This window comes from Carlito syrichta, unplaced genomic scaffold (assembly GCF_000164805.1).
Source record: "Carlito syrichta isolate Samal-C Ts95f unplaced genomic scaffold, Tarsius_syrichta-2.0.1 Scaffold305661, whole genome shotgun sequence".
Lineage (NCBI taxonomy): Eukaryota > Metazoa > Chordata > Mammalia > Primates > Tarsiidae > Carlito > Carlito syrichta.
Window position 1 is genome coordinate 188,624 of NW_007249757.1, and position 17,800 is coordinate 206,423.

At 41.0% G+C, this 17,800-nt stretch overlaps 1 protein-coding gene across 1 annotated transcript in view; it reads left to right on the forward strand.

Annotated features, from left to right (window-relative positions):
- The window catches only part of LOC103264510 (cytoplasmic polyadenylation element-binding protein 3), a 197,626-nt gene that overhangs the window by 37,152 nt on the left and 142,674 nt on the right, over positions 1-17,800 (forward strand). The window contains exon 4 of the mRNA XM_021714537.1: positions 7,606-7,696. Coding sequence (XP_021570212.1) covers positions 7,606-7,696 — 91 coding nt within the window. The remainder of the gene's footprint in view (positions 1-7,605; positions 7,697-17,800) is intronic.

The following is a 17,800-nucleotide window of genomic DNA, read 5'->3' on the forward strand; positions in this document are numbered from 1 at the left end:
ACTCACCTCAGCCTCCCAAGGCGCGGGATTACAGGCTGAGCCACCGAGCCCGGCTTGACCAATCTATTTTTTTATCGCTATGAATAATTTGCTTATTCTGGACATTTAATATCAATGGAATAACACAATATGTGATCTTTTGTGACTGACTTCTTTCATTTATAATGTTTTCAAGGTTCATCTGTGTTATAGCACGCATCAGTACTTTATTGCTGAATAATATTCCATTATATGGGTATACCACAAATTGTTTATTCATTTACCAGTTTATGGACATTTGGGTTGTTTCCAGTTTTTGGAGATTATGAATAAAATTGTTTTATAAAGTTGTTATAAACATCCATTACAGGTTTTTGTGTGGACATGTGTTTTTATTTATCTTGGGTAAATACTTGGGAATCGGACTACTAGGTCATGTGGCTAAGTGTATATATAACTTTATAAGAAACAGCCAAACTGTTTTTCCAAAGTGGCTGTACCTTTTTGCATTCCCACTAGCAATTTATGAGAGTTCTGGTTGTTCTACTTCCTCATCAGCATTTGGAATTGTCAGGGCTTTAATTTTTTCAGCCATTCTTTTTTTTTGAGTTGGAGTCTCACTCTTGTTACCCAGGCTGGAAGGCAGTGGCACACTTATGGCCACTGAAGCCTCAACCTGCTGGGCTTAGGTGATCCTTCCGTCTCAGCCTTCCAAGTAGCCGGAATTATAGACGCACGCTACCATGCCCATTTAGTTTCTGTGATTTATTGTAGAGACGAGGTCTCACCAAGTTACCCAGGCTGGTCTCAAAACCCAAGGGTCAGGCAGTTCTCTCAACTCGGCCTCCTAAAGTGCTGGGATTACAGGCTGAGCCACTGTACCCAGCCTTTTTAGCCATTCTAATAAGCATGTAGTACTGTCTTAGTTTTGTTTGTTTTGTGTTGGAGTCTCACTCTATTGCCCAGGCTGTAGTGCAGTGGCACACATGGCCACTGCAGCCTCAACCTGCTTAGTGATCCTTCTGCCTCAGCCTTCCAAGTAGCTGGAACTACAGGCATGCGCCTTCATGCCTGGCTAATTTTTCTTGATTTATTGTAGAGACGAACTCTCACCAAATTGCCCAGGCTGGTCTTGAACCCCTGGGCTCAGGTAATCCTCTCCCCTCAGCCTCCCAAAGAACTGGGATTATAGGCATGAGCCACCATGCCTGGCCTCTTTCTTAGTTTTAAATGAAAATCTTGCAAGATGATTTCATCAGAAGAACAAATTAAATGTGAAGTAAGCATTTACTCAATGTGTATTATGTGCCAAACCCTCTGCTAGATGATGGGAATACAAAGAAGAGCCAACTCCGCTCCTGTGAGACTTACAGCTTATTGAGGATGACATGTAAAGAAGCAATTGCAATATACTAAATCAGCGATAGTTACCTGAATCAGTCTGGGAGTGGGGAAGGAGTATCTAGCTATACCTGGGAGCGGACGGTGTTGTGAAAGGAGTTTGACATTTATGATCAGTAAAAAAAAGAATATGAGGAGCTACATGTACTTTTGCATAATGTTCTAGGATAAGGTTTGATAGCAAAGGTCAAACTCCCCCTACATCATTATGCTTAATAAATATTACCTAATAAGCTGCATGAAATAACATTTTGCTTCCTAACAACCCAATGATTTGGTGTGATTATCAATCGCTTTCTTTTAAAAAAATTTTTTGTTATTTTTTAATTGGAATTTCACTCTGTTGTCCAGGCTGGAGTGCAATGATATGATCGCCACTCACCACAACCTTGACCCTCTGGGCTCAAGCAATCCTAATGCCTCAGCCTCCAAGTGGCTGGGACTACAAGCCTGTGCGACCACGCCTGGCTAATTTTTGTATTTTTTGTAGAGATGAGGGCTTGCAATGCTGCCCAGACTGGTCTCAAACTCCTGGCACAATCTTCCCACCTCGGCCTCCCAAAGTGTTGGGATTACAGGCATGAGCCATGGCACCTGGCCTATATCAGCTAATCCCTTTCAGAAGTCACATATGCACAATCACCAGGGAAAGGGGCGATTTAGTACTTCTTTGGAGTCTGCTCTTTTGACCGTGAGAGTCACTGCTTTCCTTTTCTGCATCTCTCCTAGAGCTGCCTCGTTTCTGCCTTTTTCCTAGCATGCTGCTAAATTATATAATCACTCCTTTTTATTTTACGTATTTTCATTTTTTTTTCCTTTTAGCTGGACACCACTGATTGGAAAATCATTTCTTTTTAGAGTGCATATGTACTTAACTGTGAACTGTTTACCACAGCCAGCAATGGCAGCAGTAGACATTCACACTTATAGTCCAGCTGACTCCTTAGCATTTGTCTTCCTGGATCCGGTCTCAATATGTAGGGTCATTTCAGGTGATTCCAAGAGCCATGCTTCCCTGTGTCTCATATACAGGGCCTCATATCTAATCTGCCAGGCTAAGACCAATGAGAAGAACTATGAAGGGGCGTTGGGGATGGGGCAAAAAATAGGCTTCAAGTGGAATCATACTCATCTAATTTCTGAGCATCCCTCGGAGCAGGTGAAATGATCTTTTTTTTTTTTTTTTTTAACTTTTCCAGAACCTTAGTTAGCTTGATTTCCCGTTATACAGCAAGGAAAAATACAATGTGATATGAAGGTTAAAGTAATTGGAATTAGTCATCCTGAAGGAGAAAAAGATGGGGAACTCATAATTTCTGTGTGTGCCCTAGTCTTATTCCAGGCTATTTTTAGGGTTCTTGAGAATTTGTTGCATGGAAGACTGTTTAACAAGAATTTTAAAGAATATTAAAATTCATAGTAGGTGCTGATTATTTTTTTCCTCCAAGAACAGGAAAGGGAGAAAGGTTTTAGGTCTATAAGGATATAGGAAGCATTAGATTGCCATTGAGTGACTGAAGGAGCATATAGAATTGTGTTTTCTAGAAGGCTACATATATTAATCTCATTCAGGGTGGTTAAAATATACCATGGACCGAAGAGAGAGTAAGAGACAGCAAGATCGAAGACTAGCTTTTTCTACAGTACTCTGTGCGTGTGTGTGTGTGTTTGAGAAGAATAAGTCTATATATTATGTAATAAATATCCACTTAAAAATTGATAAATCATATTCATCTCTCTTAAGCAGTAATAGTATAGATAGGGAGTTTATAGTATAGATAGGGAGATGAGATGTTTGCAAATAGCATATACTAAGTAAAAAATAAGAGCAGGAGGGTGGAAATTCAGAGGTGGGTTAGTCTTTTCATGTGTTAGATGCATTTAACTTTGAAATGTTTTATCCATATATATGTTGAAGTCATGTGATAAATTAAAAAACCTCCTTCAGGAATTCATCTTCTTATTTTTCTGTGCTATTTTACTGCCACACTTATTTTTTCCTAGCCCTGTTCAAACATCTGCCCTTTTGAGTTTTGCTCCTGTCTGTGTCCCTTTCTTCCCAATCAAGACCCCATTGTTCATGGGGCACACTGAAACTGGTCATTAGAACATTACTGGCATGGACCCGAGAGTCTCAGACCTGGTTTCACGTCCTGATTTCTGACCAGCTCTGTGACTTTGAGCAGTTACATAACCTCTGTGAGTCTCAGTTTTTATTCTCAGTGAAATGGAGATAATGCCTACCCTGCAGGGTTGTGGTGAGAAATGAGATCATGGCTGTAATGCATTTAGCCCAGTACCTAGCACACGGAAGGCACCATGGTTCATTGTATCGTTTGGTCCCAGAGCTACTTTTTTTCCTCAGATGCTACTGGCTGTTGCAGGCTTCCACTTTGTATCTCTAGAAGAGAAAACGTCTGAGTATAAGCCAGAAAGGGTAGAAAAGGGTCCTGGATTTCTCACCTAGGAAAAGGGCAGGTGAACGGGATAGGGCTGACAGAGGTTGACCTGGAGGTAAATCAAACTGCTTCTTGAGGTTAATTAGTTGTCAGTTGAGCAAAGGTAATTGGCCAAGGGCAAGGGAGGGTCAAAGAAGCCTCTTTCTGGATCGTGTCAGGATTAGGTTAAAGAGGGTGTTTGTAAAAAGGATTTAAGGCTGGAGGGACTAGCAGGAAGTCAAGAAGGCAGTGCAGTTAGTCCTTAAAAGCACTGTCGGACTTGACTCGGTTTGAGCCCTGGCTCTGCCACATTCTAGCCCTGTAACCTCGAGCCAGTTACTTAACCTCTCCAAGACTTAATTGTTGAATTTATAAAATGGGGACAGAAGTTACCTACTTCATCGGGTTGTGAGCTAATGCATACAGCATGCTTAAAACAGTACCAGGCACTTATTGAATACTTGATAAATGTATTAATGCTAAGAAAGAGCAGGGCTAGTGCAGTGGGGGTGGGCTGTTCCTGTGTTTAACTGATTACATCTCCAATGATGATCTTAAAAGAAAAAGAGTCAATAGTGAGATGCATTATTTATAGATCTTCTAATACTTTCTGGTATGTTTGCTTGTTAAAAACAAAGATGTTTTCTCTGCATTGGGAAATAAAACTTACCAAAAAAAGACATAACAGTTTAGTTGCCACTTCTAACTTCCATCGTTAAGTGATAAATTGTGGCCTAGTTTTCTCTATACACGATTCCACTTATGAATTTCACTGCAGAACTGTCAGTTTCTCTATCCTTTTTGTTCTGCTTCTTGAAGGCTCCCTGGTTAATCAGTTATTTCAGCAGCATTTACCACTTGTAAAACAAGAAGGATGAATGGTAGGCAGCAAATATAAATTGAGGAGGCATGGATAGAATTACTTTTGATGAGAAAAATCTCTCAGAGGACTGAAGTTTATTCAGTTAAGAAGCTTGGGCAAATTCTGTCATGCCTTTCCCGTGTCATATGTTTTCATCTTTTGAGCATTAGTAAACCTGTCAGGTTAGTGTCTGTGAATGGCTGGGTTTTTAAAACTATGTTTCAGTACTCTGAGGTGGCATCACAGAAGTTTTTTTGTGTTCTCTTATGGTATTCATTGTGATACGGATACCTTGTACCTCCCATGATTTAGTGGTTTTATGTGGTTGGTTGTTTTGGTTTTTTGAGTCAGAGTCTCAGTCTATCATCCAGGCTAGAGTGCAGTGGCATGCTCAAGGCCACTGCAAGCTCGACCTGCTGGGCTCAGGCGATCCTTCCACCTCAGTCTTCCAGGTAGCTGGAACCACAAGGCTTGTACCACCATGCCCAGTTAATGTTTCTTGACTTTTTGTACAAACAAGGTCTCACCAAGTTGCTTAGGCTGGTCTCGAACCCCTTGGCTGAGGCAATACTCTCATCTCGGCCTTCCCAAGTGTTGGGAATACAGGTGTGAGCCAGCACACCCAGCTGTCATTTAGTATTGAAAACAACCCTGCGTAGAGAATTATCATTCCATTTTATAGATGAATTAACCAAGGCTTAGAAATTTGTTTAAAGTGACATGACAGTTCATAGGAAAACCAGAATTTGAAAATCAGGTTTTGATTTCAAAATTTGTGCTTTAAAAACCAGGCCACTGGCTGGCTCTCTAGCCCACAATCTGAAGACTGCAAGGCTGACCCTCTGCAAAGTGGCAAGCTTGTTTATTGCCTGCTGCTGTCCTAAGTCCTGCCCTCACTTTACTGTCCAATTTTGCTGACTAGAATAATTAGTTTAGAGGTTTAACTTGCAGAATCATCTAATCTAGCAGCTCTTAGCCAGTCATCAAAATCACCTAGTACTTGTGTTTATTTTTAAATTATGATTAAGGCTGGGCATGGTGGCTCATACCTATAATCTCAGCACTTTGGGAAGCCAAGGTGGGAGGAATGCTTGAGGCTGGGAGTTCAAAAGCATCCTGGGCAGCATAGTGAGACTCCCATCTGTAGCAAAAATTTAAAAGTCAACTGGGCATTGTGGCGCACACCTGCAGTGCTGCTCAGGAGTCTGAGGCGTAATATGATTGTGCCACCATACTCCAGCCTGGTCAACAGAGTGAGACCCTGTCTCTATTTGTTTAATATTTTTAAAAAATTATAATTAAATGTGTTTGAGCTAAAGCCCAGGAACCTGTGTTTTTTTGTTTTTATTTTGTTTTTTTGAGTTGGAGTCTCACTCGGTCACCCAGACTAGATTGCAGTGGCACATTCACGGCCACCCCAGCATTGACTTGCTGGGCTCCGGTGACCCTTCCACCTCAGCCTTCCAAGTAGCTGGAACTACAGGTGCGTGCTACCATGGCTGGCTAATTATTTTATTGTAGAGATGGGGTCTCACCATGTTGCCTAGGCTGGTCTCGAACACACAAGCTCAGGCAAGCCTCTCACCTCAGCCTCTCAGAGTACTGGGATTACAGGCTTGAGCCACCATGCCTGGCCTGGAACCTACGTTGTAATCAGTTCTACATGAGATTTTGACAATCTTACAGATTTGGGAACCACTTCAGTTTATAGACATGAATCTTCCCACCTAACTTCCTATTAACTTTTCCTGACAGGTAGTCATCTAATCTCTGATATCCTTTTTGGGGTGGTTGTTTTTGTTTTTTGTCAAGGTCCCACTCTGTCACCCACACTGGAGTGCCGTGGCATGATCATAGCTCATCATCATCGATTTCCTGGGCTCAGGTGATCCTTCTGCCTCAGCCTCCTAAGTAGCTGAGACTACGGGCATGCATCACCACGTCCGACTAATTTTTGATTTTTTTTTTTTTTTTTGTAGAGAGTTGGTCTTGCTATGTTGCTTAGGTCGGTCTTGAACTTCCAGGCTCAAGCAATCCTCCTGTCTTGGCTTTCCAAAGTGCTGGGATTATAGGCATAAGCCACAATACCTGACCTCTGATGCCCTTTTATGATAGGAATGCACTACTACGTTGCCAGTAAGGTTGTTCATTTCATTAGCAGATAGCGAGAGGCGAGAGGATTGCCTGAATCCAGGTGTTCAAGACCAGTCTGGACAACTTGGCAAAACCTCGTCTTTACAATAAATAAATAATTAGCTGGACGTGATGGTGCATTCCTGTGGTTCCACCTACTTGGAAGCCTGAGACGGAAGGATCACCTGAGCCCAGCAGGTCAAGTCTGCACTGGCTGTGAGCATGCCACTGCACTCCATCCTGGGTGGCAGAGTGAGACTCCTACTCAAAAAAAAAAAAAAAAAGAAAAGAAAGAAAGAAAACACTACATTGGGTTACATTTTGTCATGTGAGTGCTTTTCAGATGGTAATTTTAGTATTTTGGACACATGTTTATTTTTAGAAACAATATCAATGTATGTAACTGAGTGGTCATAAGTATTAAAGATATCCAATAAAATGAAATATCTCTCATTTGACAGTCGAGGCAGGGGTTGGAGGGCAGAGGGCAAAGCCAATTCACTTGACTCTTCCTTCTACATTTGCTTTTTTAGATCATCTGAGAGAATGTCAGTCTAAAGTAATGGGACATTACATTATAGAATATCAGGGAAAAGGATGCAATTTAATTAACTGTGGAAACTTGTATTAAACTTAATGTTGCCAAGTCATTCTTCTTAATTAAAAAAGGGACTTTGTTATTAGAAATATCGCTAACTTCCATTCATTTAATTCAATCCACAGCAGGAAGCGATGGTGCTAATTTTATGAAGTAATTGTATGTATTGTCTTGTTCTGTGTTTTTATTTTTAGGACCGGAGTAGGCCCTATGACACTTTTAACTTGCACTCGTTGGAGAACTCCTTAATGGATATGATAAGGACTGATCATGAACCTCTGAAAGGTAAACACTACCCTCCCAGTGGCCCACCAATGAGTTTCGCTGATATAATGTGGAGGAATCATTTTGCAGGTTAGGAATATTCATATGTCCCTTCCTTGCTTGGTGTTTTAAGCAAAAATCAGCTTTTTAATACTTGTGATTTTTTTGTTTGTTTGTTTTTTGTTTGTTTTGCTTCTGTAAAGCATCGTGGAATGCATTTGTTTATTTATTTATTTAACCTGGGTTCAGCTAGCCACAATAATCAAGGTTGATTGCTTTAATCAGTAATGTCTGGCAGAAGCATGCTTTGGGTAGCTGAGGTCACAGTTACAGCATGATTCCAGAAGCCAGGTTTTCTGAGCTTTAGGCCTTTGAAATACTCAACTGAACTTGGATAATTTGTTTAAGTTCAGGTATACTGTGCAAGGACCTTTGAGACATAGTGAACCAATTTCTAGACTATTCAGAAAACTTCATATAAAGGGTTACATTTTATGAACAAATAATCACTTCCTAGTATAGGAAGTATCACAACGCAGACTCAGAGCAGCCAGTGATCCTTTGTAATATCTGAGACTTAAACATAAGGACAATGTCTTAAAGTATATCAATGTTTTGGGTTAAATGTAAGGCAGAAAGTCTCAAGGTAGGCAATATTAGAGCACATGTAAATTCAGGATAGATGTTGATGTTTCATTCATAATAACAGTTCTTTTTATGTATTATGTGACTTTTAAGGGACCTTATGGCAATTTAAAATACTGTAATGCAAATTGCCCTTGGAAATATCCCTTACAATTGGGGTAGGGCCTAAATGTCTGAAAACTATGAAGAGTTAGCCACAGGAATGTTCATCTTGTATGGACCCTGACATCTTTCAGAGCTGTGAGGAGTTCGATCCCCTCTGACTCTCTCTAGGCTCATATATAGAGTGTAACTGACTGAACACCTGATACTCATTTCCTCAAGCCACAGCACAAATCCCTTTCATTATTTCCTTGTCACACTCATGATTTTCTGCTGCTTTCCTCATTTTCCAGTGGAAAGAAAGTTGTTAATAGGTAATGAAGAAAATAAAGGATTTTGAGAATAGTTGGATTTTAAGGCCCTCAGAAGTAGGTATTTTTTCTTTGTTATATTTAGTCACTGTTGCCACATTTTTTTTCAGTTAAAAAATTAGATACATGGTAATTTAAAGCATATTTCGCTTAGGAGTGAGAATGGTGTTAAAAAAAAACCCCCAACTATTCACAGACTATTATGTGTTTTTAGTATCTTCTAAGGCCTGCATTTGTCTTCCTTCTCTACCATAAATAGCTATAAGCCTCTCCTAATTATCCTAAAATATTCTGTTCCTATTCTTTATGCATATCATTAAGGTTTACCTTGGTCTGTATTTTTTTCTTCTTGCAATAAAAGCTTAGGAGAGGACCTAAGATGATTGCCTGTCATTTTCCAGAATTTTGTGAATATTGTGTCCTGTTGAGAGTAGCACTAGCAAAGTGTAAGGAAGGTAGCTCACTGTGGGCTTTTTTTTTTTTGAGTCAGAGTCTCATTCTGTCACCCTGGCTGGAGTGCAGTGGCACGCTCATGGCCACCGCAGCCTCAGCCTGCTGGGCTCAGGGGATCCTTCTACCTCAGCCTTCCAAGTAGCTAGAACTACAGGTGTGTGCCACCTCGTCTGGCTAATATTTTAATTTTTATTGTAGAGATGAGGTCACACCAATTGCCCAGGCTGGTCTCAAACCCGTGGGCTCAGGCAATCCTCTCACCTCAGCCTCCCAAAGTCCTGGGATTACAGACGTGAGCCACTGCTCCCAGCCTACTATGTATTTTTTTTTATAGCTTCGATAGGGTTGCGACTTCACAGTTCATCATACTACCCACAATTGTTTCCTATGAATATATTACTTCCCAGGGTCAGTGACATCACTGTGTCATTGTCCTCTGGTTAGGGTGTTCTGTTTCCCATATAATAAATATTATCCATGCTTTCCTTTTCCAGTTTAGAGATTTTAGATCTAGCTGGTTTATGGCATCATGTGTTTATTTTTATTACCTTTACTCACAATTATGATACTTGCATTTTGGTATGGGGGCTCCTTGCATTTAATTTTTTTTTTTTTGAGTTAGAGTCTCACTCTGTCACCCAGACTGGAGTGCAGTGGCACGTTCCCGGCCACCGCAGCCTCAATGTGCTGGGCTCCAGCGATCCTTTCACCTCAGCCTTCCAAGTAGCCAGAACTACAGGCGCATGCTATCACATCTGGCTAATTTTTGATTTATTGTAGAGATGAGGTCTCGCCAGGGTTCAAGACCCACCCAGGGTCTTGAACCCGCTGGCTCGGGCAATCTACTCGCCTCGGCCTCCCAAAGTGCTGGGATTACAGACTGAGCCACTGAGCCCAGCCGCATTTTATTTTTTAATTAATTAATTTATTTTAAAGTTGTGGGGTACAATTCAGGATTAGGTAGATAAGTGGTCATTGTAAAGGTAAACTTTGGGTCTCCCTTTGATCCCCACAGTACTTACATTTTGTTTTATTTTATTATTATTTATTTTATTACTATTACTTTTTGGGTGCTTACATTTTAAAGAAAAAGTTTCAAGTAATTTTTTACTTTATTTATTTATTGTTTTTTTAATTTTATTTTTTTTTAGTGCGAAAGCAGGATTTATTGAGAGAACAGAAAAGCTCTCACAGTAGGAAGGGACCTGAAAAGGTTAACCCATAATTTTTTAATTTAAAAAGTAGAGAAAATTATAAAAACAAAAAGGTAGCAGGAATAAAAAAAACATTGTGATGGCATAGTGTTTATTTTTCTGTTTCCCATGTAATAAACATTATCCATGTTTCTATCTGATCTTTATGATTTATTGATTGGCCTTGACTTTAGACTCGTAGATTGTTTTCCAGCTTTTTCTCCATTATGGGTAATCCTGCCATTGATGAGTTCTTACACGTAGCTTTTCCTTAAGACTAATTCATAGTGAGGGTCTTTGGATCAAAAGATATAAACATTTAGGTGGATTGAGCTTTTAGAGAAGGATGGCAGGCCAGGAGGCTTCTGGATGAGTCTGTCCAGAAACACTTCCCTGTATTCCATCTTGATTTTTCTCCTACTTTCAGTATCCTCTTCTCTCTTGAACATGGGGACACTGTTTTGAGGGTCTTGACACTCAAGTATAGAGTAGTTGATTTTGTGTGTTTTTTTTCCCTTAGAGCTCAGTATTATTATAATTATTTTTACTTCGAGAACATAATATTCTTGTTCATTGTAAGAAATCCAAATAGTACATAAAAGGTCAAAAGGGGAAGTAAAAATACCACCTGAGACTCCCTAACTAGAAATAACAAAGGTTATAATTTCTTTCTTTCTTTTTTTTTTGTGTTGGAGTCCCACTCTGTCACTCAGGCTAGAGTGCAGTGGCACACTCACAGCCACCATAGCCTTAACCTGCTGGGCTCAGGTGATTCTTCCGTCTCTACCTTCCAAGTAGCTGGGACTACAGGTGTGTGCCACCACGCCTGTCAAATTTTTCTTGATTTGTTGTAGAGACGAGCTCTCACCAAGTTGCCCAGGCTGGTCTCGAACCCCTGGGCTCAGGTAATCCTCTCGTTCCACCTCCCAAAGAGCTATGACTACAGGTGTGAGCCACCACACCTGACCCACAGTGATGTTTTGTCTTACAAAAGTATTTAGTAAAAGGCTGTGCCATGGTTCTCACCTGTAATCTCAGCACTTTGGGAGGCCAACACAGGAGGATTGCTTGAGGCCGGGAGTTACAGAACAGCCCGAGCAACCGTGCAAGACTGTCTCTACATAAAAGATGATGCAATAGAAAGTTTAAGAAATAATGAGGCTGAGCACAGTGGCTCATGCCTGTAATCCCAACATTTTGGGAGGCCGAGGTGAGAGGATTGTCTGAGCCATGGGTTCAAGACCAGCCTGGGCAACTTGACGAGACCTCATCTCTACAATCAATCAAAAGATTTGCTGGGCATGGTGGCACGTGCCTGCAGTCCCAGCTACTTGGAAGGCTGAGGCAGAAGGATTACCTGAGCCTAGCAATTTGAGGCTGCAGTGGCCATGAGTGCCCCACTGCACTCCAGCCTGGGCAACAGAGTGAGACTCCAACTCAAAAAAGAAAAGAAAAGAAATAATGAGACATCTGTTTTAGTAAAATAACTAAGCCTCAAGAGTTTTTCATTCATGTCTAAACTTATACTCAATCAGTCTTGAAAATATTCATGAGAAATTTTAAATTTTAAAAGGTTTCTTATCTCTTCCATGATAAAAATATAGAGGAAAAGTTGAATTGATTTTTCTTCAAAGCACACTGAAGGATGTTTTCTACAGCATTGATCAGATCACAGAATTGTTATTTAAATAAAAATTGGGTTAATTTTTTTTTTGAGTTGGAGTCTCACTCTGTCGCCCAGACTGGAGTGCAGTGGCCACTCCCAGCCACTGCAGCCTCAACCTGCTGGGCTCTGGTGATCCTTCCGCCTCAGCCTTCCAAGTAGCTGGAACTACAGGTGCGCACGCTACCACACCCGGCTAATTTTTTTGATTTATTGTAGAAATGAGGTCTCGCCAAGTTGCCCAGGCGGGTCTCGAACCCGCGGGCTCAGGCAATCCACTCACCTCAGCCTCCCAAAGCGCGGAATTTTTGTTTGTTTTGTGAAGATCTCAAACTACAGCTCTTGGCAACGAGTATATTATAGTATTTAATATGTAAAATATGTATTATATATACTTTTTTAGGTGTGTGACAGGTTCTCACTCTGTTGCTCAGGCTAGTCTCGAACTCCTGACCTCAAGTGATCCTCCTGCCTTGGCCTCCCAAAATGTTAGGATTATGGGAGTGAGCCACTGTGTTCAACCTCTTTCCATGTCTTATGTGTACTTTTCCTTTTGTTTGAGAATGCATCAAAGAGATGAGAAAGGAAAATTTTGAAGAGGATGATGTGCTAATGAAAACTGTCTCTTATTCCTTTTCTAAGTACAGAAATCTTTGGGTTGGCAGATGTAGGAGTGAGACCTGGGTGGGAGGAATTGTTCTCTGCTCTTATTTCTAGTGGATTGAAGGAAAATCCCACTCTCCTATAACTATGAGGATTAAGGGGATACCAATGTTAGGAGGTGTGGGATAAGAGAGGGAGTGAGGGCGGACGTGGTGACTCGAGTCTGTAATCCCAGCACTTTGGGAGGCTGAGGCCAGAGGATTGCCTGAGCCCAGGGGTTCGAAAACAGCCTGGGCAACTTGGTGAGACCTCATCTCTACAATAAATAAAAAAAGAATTAACTGGGCCTGTAGCGTGCATGGCTGTAGTTACAGCTACTTGGAAGGCTAAGGCAGAAGGATCATCTGAGCTTATCAGGTCAAGGCTGCAGTGGGGTGAGCATGACACTACACTCCAGCCTGGGTGACAGAGTGAGACAGCAACCCAAAAAAGAAAAAAAAAAAAAAAAAAAAGAGATAGGGAATGATATGTATTCCTATACCTTCCTTATAGTTGTCCCCTGACTTCTACTTATGACAAGGGTTCACCTAACTACTTAGGGAATCCCTGTGGAAAACGATTAGGTTTGATGAACTATACTCTGAAGAGTACTCTAGAAGATTCATAAGGAAACACCAACCACAGTGCATCGGGCAGAGTAGGTAATATTGGGAAGTAAGATCCTGTACCCTGACTGCAGAAGCTCAATACAGCAGCCATGTTGGCAGCAGCAGGGAGGAGGAGTCTTTCTTTTTCATCCCATGCAGTTTTCTTCTTACTGAAGGAGAGTTGGCCTGGCTGACCGTTTAGGGGTAGTGTCTGATGAAATGTTTTTATGTATTTGAATTTTCTCTTCCTTCATCATGAGAATCGATATTGAAGGCTTTGCTTTTCACAGGTATACTGAAAGAGTCTGGGGAAAAAAGCTTATCTTCCGGTAATTGTGCCTTGAAACATTCAAACTGGCAGAAACTTGGAAGGGATAAATGCCACCCTTTGGTGTTATAGAGGCATTTTTCTTTACTCATCACAATTTAAATTTAGTATTATGGAACCTTTCACAAAATCGACTCCCTTTTATGGAATTTTGAGGTCCCCTTGTTTCAGAAAAATGTACTTTCATTACATTTTGCTTTTTTGTTTGTTCCTGAAAAATTATACTATCTCTTTACTTATTCCTGTAGCTTGGATCGTTGCACAGTTCTATTTTTGTGTTACCTCCCGTCAGCCTGTATCAATTTGTCTTCCACAAACTGTTAGGGGAAAGGTTCTAAGTCAGCAAGAACTGATTGTTCTTGTTCTGTACATTCTTGGGGGACAGGGACAGTAAGTAGAAGTTGAGTAATTTGTATAAGTGCTTCCCAATACTTTGTGCATTAATCTTTAAAAGATATGGCATTTTACTTTTATTTTTATTTTTTTTTTTTGGAGTCTGAGTCTCAGTCTGTTGCCCAGGCTGAAATACAGTTACATGCTTACAGCTATTGTAGCCTCGAACTGCTGAGCTCAGGCAATCCTTCTGGCTCAGCCTTCCATGTAGCTGGAACTACAGGTGTGTGCTACCATGCCCAGCTAATTTTTTAAAAAATTTATTGTAGAGATGAGGGCTCACTAAGTTGCCCAGGCTGGTCTTGAGCCCCTGAGTTCAAGCAATCCCCTCGCCTTGACCTCCCTAAGTACTGGAATTACAGGCACTAGCCACCATGCCTGGCCTTAATATAGCATTTTAATCACCTGAGTTTTAAGTTTTTTGTTTTTGTTTTTTAAGATGGGTTCTCACTGTGTTGCCCAGACTGGTCTTAAGCTCCTGAACTAAAGCGATCCTCCCACCTCGGCCCTCCAAAGTGCTGGGATTACAATTGTGAGCCACCACACCCACCCATTCACCTAATTTTAAAAGACAAAGATTATGCCTGGGCATACTGCCTTCAGAAATTCAGATTTAGTTGTTCTGGAGCACAGCTTTAAATGAGGCAGCAGAGGGACAAAATATTTAATAACTTACTGAAAATTATCTACTACTAATATGTGAAGAAACTAGGGTTTAAGCTCATGTCTAAGTTCAGAGCTTTTGCTTACTGGTTATTTGGAACATATTTTGAATATTATAGTACGAAAATTTTAATCATTTCCTTAAAAGAGATTTTAAAAACCATTTTATTATATTTTTATATATTATTACTTATTTTTTTGAGTTGGAATCTCACTCTGTCACCCAGGCTGAAGTACAGTGGCATGCTCATGACCGCCGCAGCCTTGACCTAATGGATTCAGGCGATCCTTCCGCCTAAGCCTTCCAAGTAGCTGAACTACAGGTGCATGCCACCACGCCCAACTCATTTTTTTTTTTTTAGTTGAAGTCTCACTTTGTCACCCAGGCTGGAGTGCAGTGGCACGCTCACAGCTACCACAGTCTTGACTTGTTGGGCTCCGGTGATCCTTCCGCCTTAGCCTTCCAAGAGCTGGAATCACAGGCACGCGCCACCACTCTTGGCTAATTTTTTTTTATTGGAAAATATAGTTTATTGAGAAAATCTTTTTTTTTTTTTGAGTTGAAGTCTCACTTTGTTGCCCAGGCTAGAGTGCAGTGGCATGCTCACTGTCACTGCAGCTTTGACCTGCTGGACTCAGACAATCCTTCCGCTTCAGCCTTCCAAGTAGCCAGAACTACAGGCATGCGCCTCCATGCCTGGCTAATTTTTTGATTTACTGTAGAGATAAGGTCTCGCCAGTTTGCCCAGGCTGGTCTTAAACCCCTAGACTCAGGCAATCCTCTCACCTCTGCCTCCCAAAGCACTGGGATTACAGGCTTGAGCCATGGTGCCTGGCCTGCTTGTTTTTTTTTTTTTTTTATATAGAAACAATGTCTCACTATGTTGCCCAGGCTGGTCTGGAACTCCTGGTCTCTAGTAATCTTCCCACCTTGGCCTCCTAAAGTACTAAGATTATAGGCATTACTATTTTGCCAGCATTTATAATATAGTAAAATTCCTTTTTAAATATATGTATTTCCTATAAAAAAAAAAAAAACCATACTAGTAAAGAATCATCTAAACCAGGTGTGGTGCCCAGCATCCTTCGTTATTTTCAAATAATGAGGACCTTATTGGATTTGTTACCACCAAATACTAACATTCATATGGCGTGAACCACCGGGCCCGGCCCCATGAAAAATTTTAAAAGTGCTTCATGGTTGGGTGCAGTGACTCACACTTGTCATCCTAGCACTTGAGGAGGCAGAGGAGAGAAGATTGCCTGAGCTCAGGGGTTTGAAACAAACCCTGATAACTTGACGAGACTTTATCTCTACACTAAATTTTAAAAATTAACCAGTTGTGGTGGCATATGCCTGTGGTTCCAGCTACTTGGAAGGTTGAGGTGAAAGGATGTCAAGGCTGCAGTGGCCATGAGCTTGCCATTGCATTCTAGCCGGGTGACAGAGTGAGACTCCTACAAAAAAAAATTTGTTTCACTTTCAATTTTTAAAGTTAATAACTAAAACTTTTCTAGAGCCCAACACATCCCAAATATGTCACTTTACTGTTCTACCTTATATTGACCTACTTATGAATAGTTATCGATGTTGTATAGGATAGTTTGAAACTGATTTGGAGTCTCACTCTGTTGCCCAGGCTGGACTGCAGTGACATGCTCATGGCTACCGCAGCCTCGACCTGCTGGGTTCAGATGATCATTCCGCTGCAGCCTTCCAAGTAGTGGGAACAACAGGCATACACTACCATGCCCAGCTAATTTTTTATTTATTGTAGAGAGGAGGCCTTGCCAAGTTGCCTGGGGTGGTCTCAAACCCGCGGGCTCAGGCAATCCACTCACTTTAGCCTCCCAAAGTGCTGGGATTATAGACTGAGCCACCGAGCCCAGCCTGATTTTTTTTTCCTTCTATCTTACTGGTCATGAAAAACACCATTACTAACAACCAAGATCTTTAAAAATACAATTTGTTATCTTTATACATTTGTATTAAAGTATTAATCAGTACAAAAAAAACTTAAGGAAATGACATATATAGAGGATATCTTCAAACGTAAACCAAAGAAAATTTGGAGGAGGGCGTGGTGCCTAAAAAACTGGAGTGTTCCCAACTTGGAGGTTATCAAGGAAATCAAACAGACCCAAATTTAGCTGATCCTTATTCAACTTCTTTTATTTCTTATGTCTAAAATCATTTATGGTAAAGAATTATGTAGTTCACAACTACTATGTCAAATAATAGTTTTGCAAATTTCTGGAACTAATACTTAGCTTCCCAAACTTAAAAAGGTACACCCCCTCCTTTTGTCCTCCAGAAGTTAATCATACACACATGAAGCCTTTTTGACCCTTCCTATGATGCTTTTTCTGCTTGGAAAGATGGAAATGAAAGAAAGTTTGGTAGTTTTCTATTTATCATTCTGTATCCCACACTGCGCTAGTTATTTCCAACCTTTCTTATGAAGCAGAAAAAAAATGAGCCTTAGGTATTGTTAGGCCAATTGAAGGCAACACTATTGCTTAAAAGCAGAAAGCTTAAGCCAGGCTCGTGGCTCAGCCTGTAATCCCGCTCCTTTGGGAGGCTGAGATGAGTGGATTGCCTGAGCCCGCGGGTTCGAGACCTGCCTGGGCAGCGAGACCTCATCTCTACAAAATCAAAAAATTAGCCGGGCCTGGTAGCACGTGCCTGTAGTTCCAGCTACTTGGAAGGCTGAGGCGAAAGGATTGTAGGAGCCCAGCCGGTTGAGGCTGCGGTGGCCGGGAGCAGCCACTGCACTCCAGTCTGGGCGACAGAGTGAGACTCCAACTCAAAAAAAGTAGCAGAAAACTTTTTACCTTTCTTGGTATTTTCCCTAATTCTGATGGCCTCTGACTTCAATGAATCTCTGGATGAAAGTTAGCAAAAAAAGATTCCAGAAGAAACTTTGGGTCAACACCATACCCATCAGAACCATTTTTCTAAATGATCTAATTTTTCCTCCAATTAAATGCAATTTTTAAAATAAAATCACTTATGACATCTTTATTTTTTGTTTGTTTGTTTGTTTGTTTTGTTTTTGGTTTTTTTTGAGTTGGAGTCTCACTCTGTCGCCCAGACTGGAGTGCAGTGGCCGCTCCCGGCCAC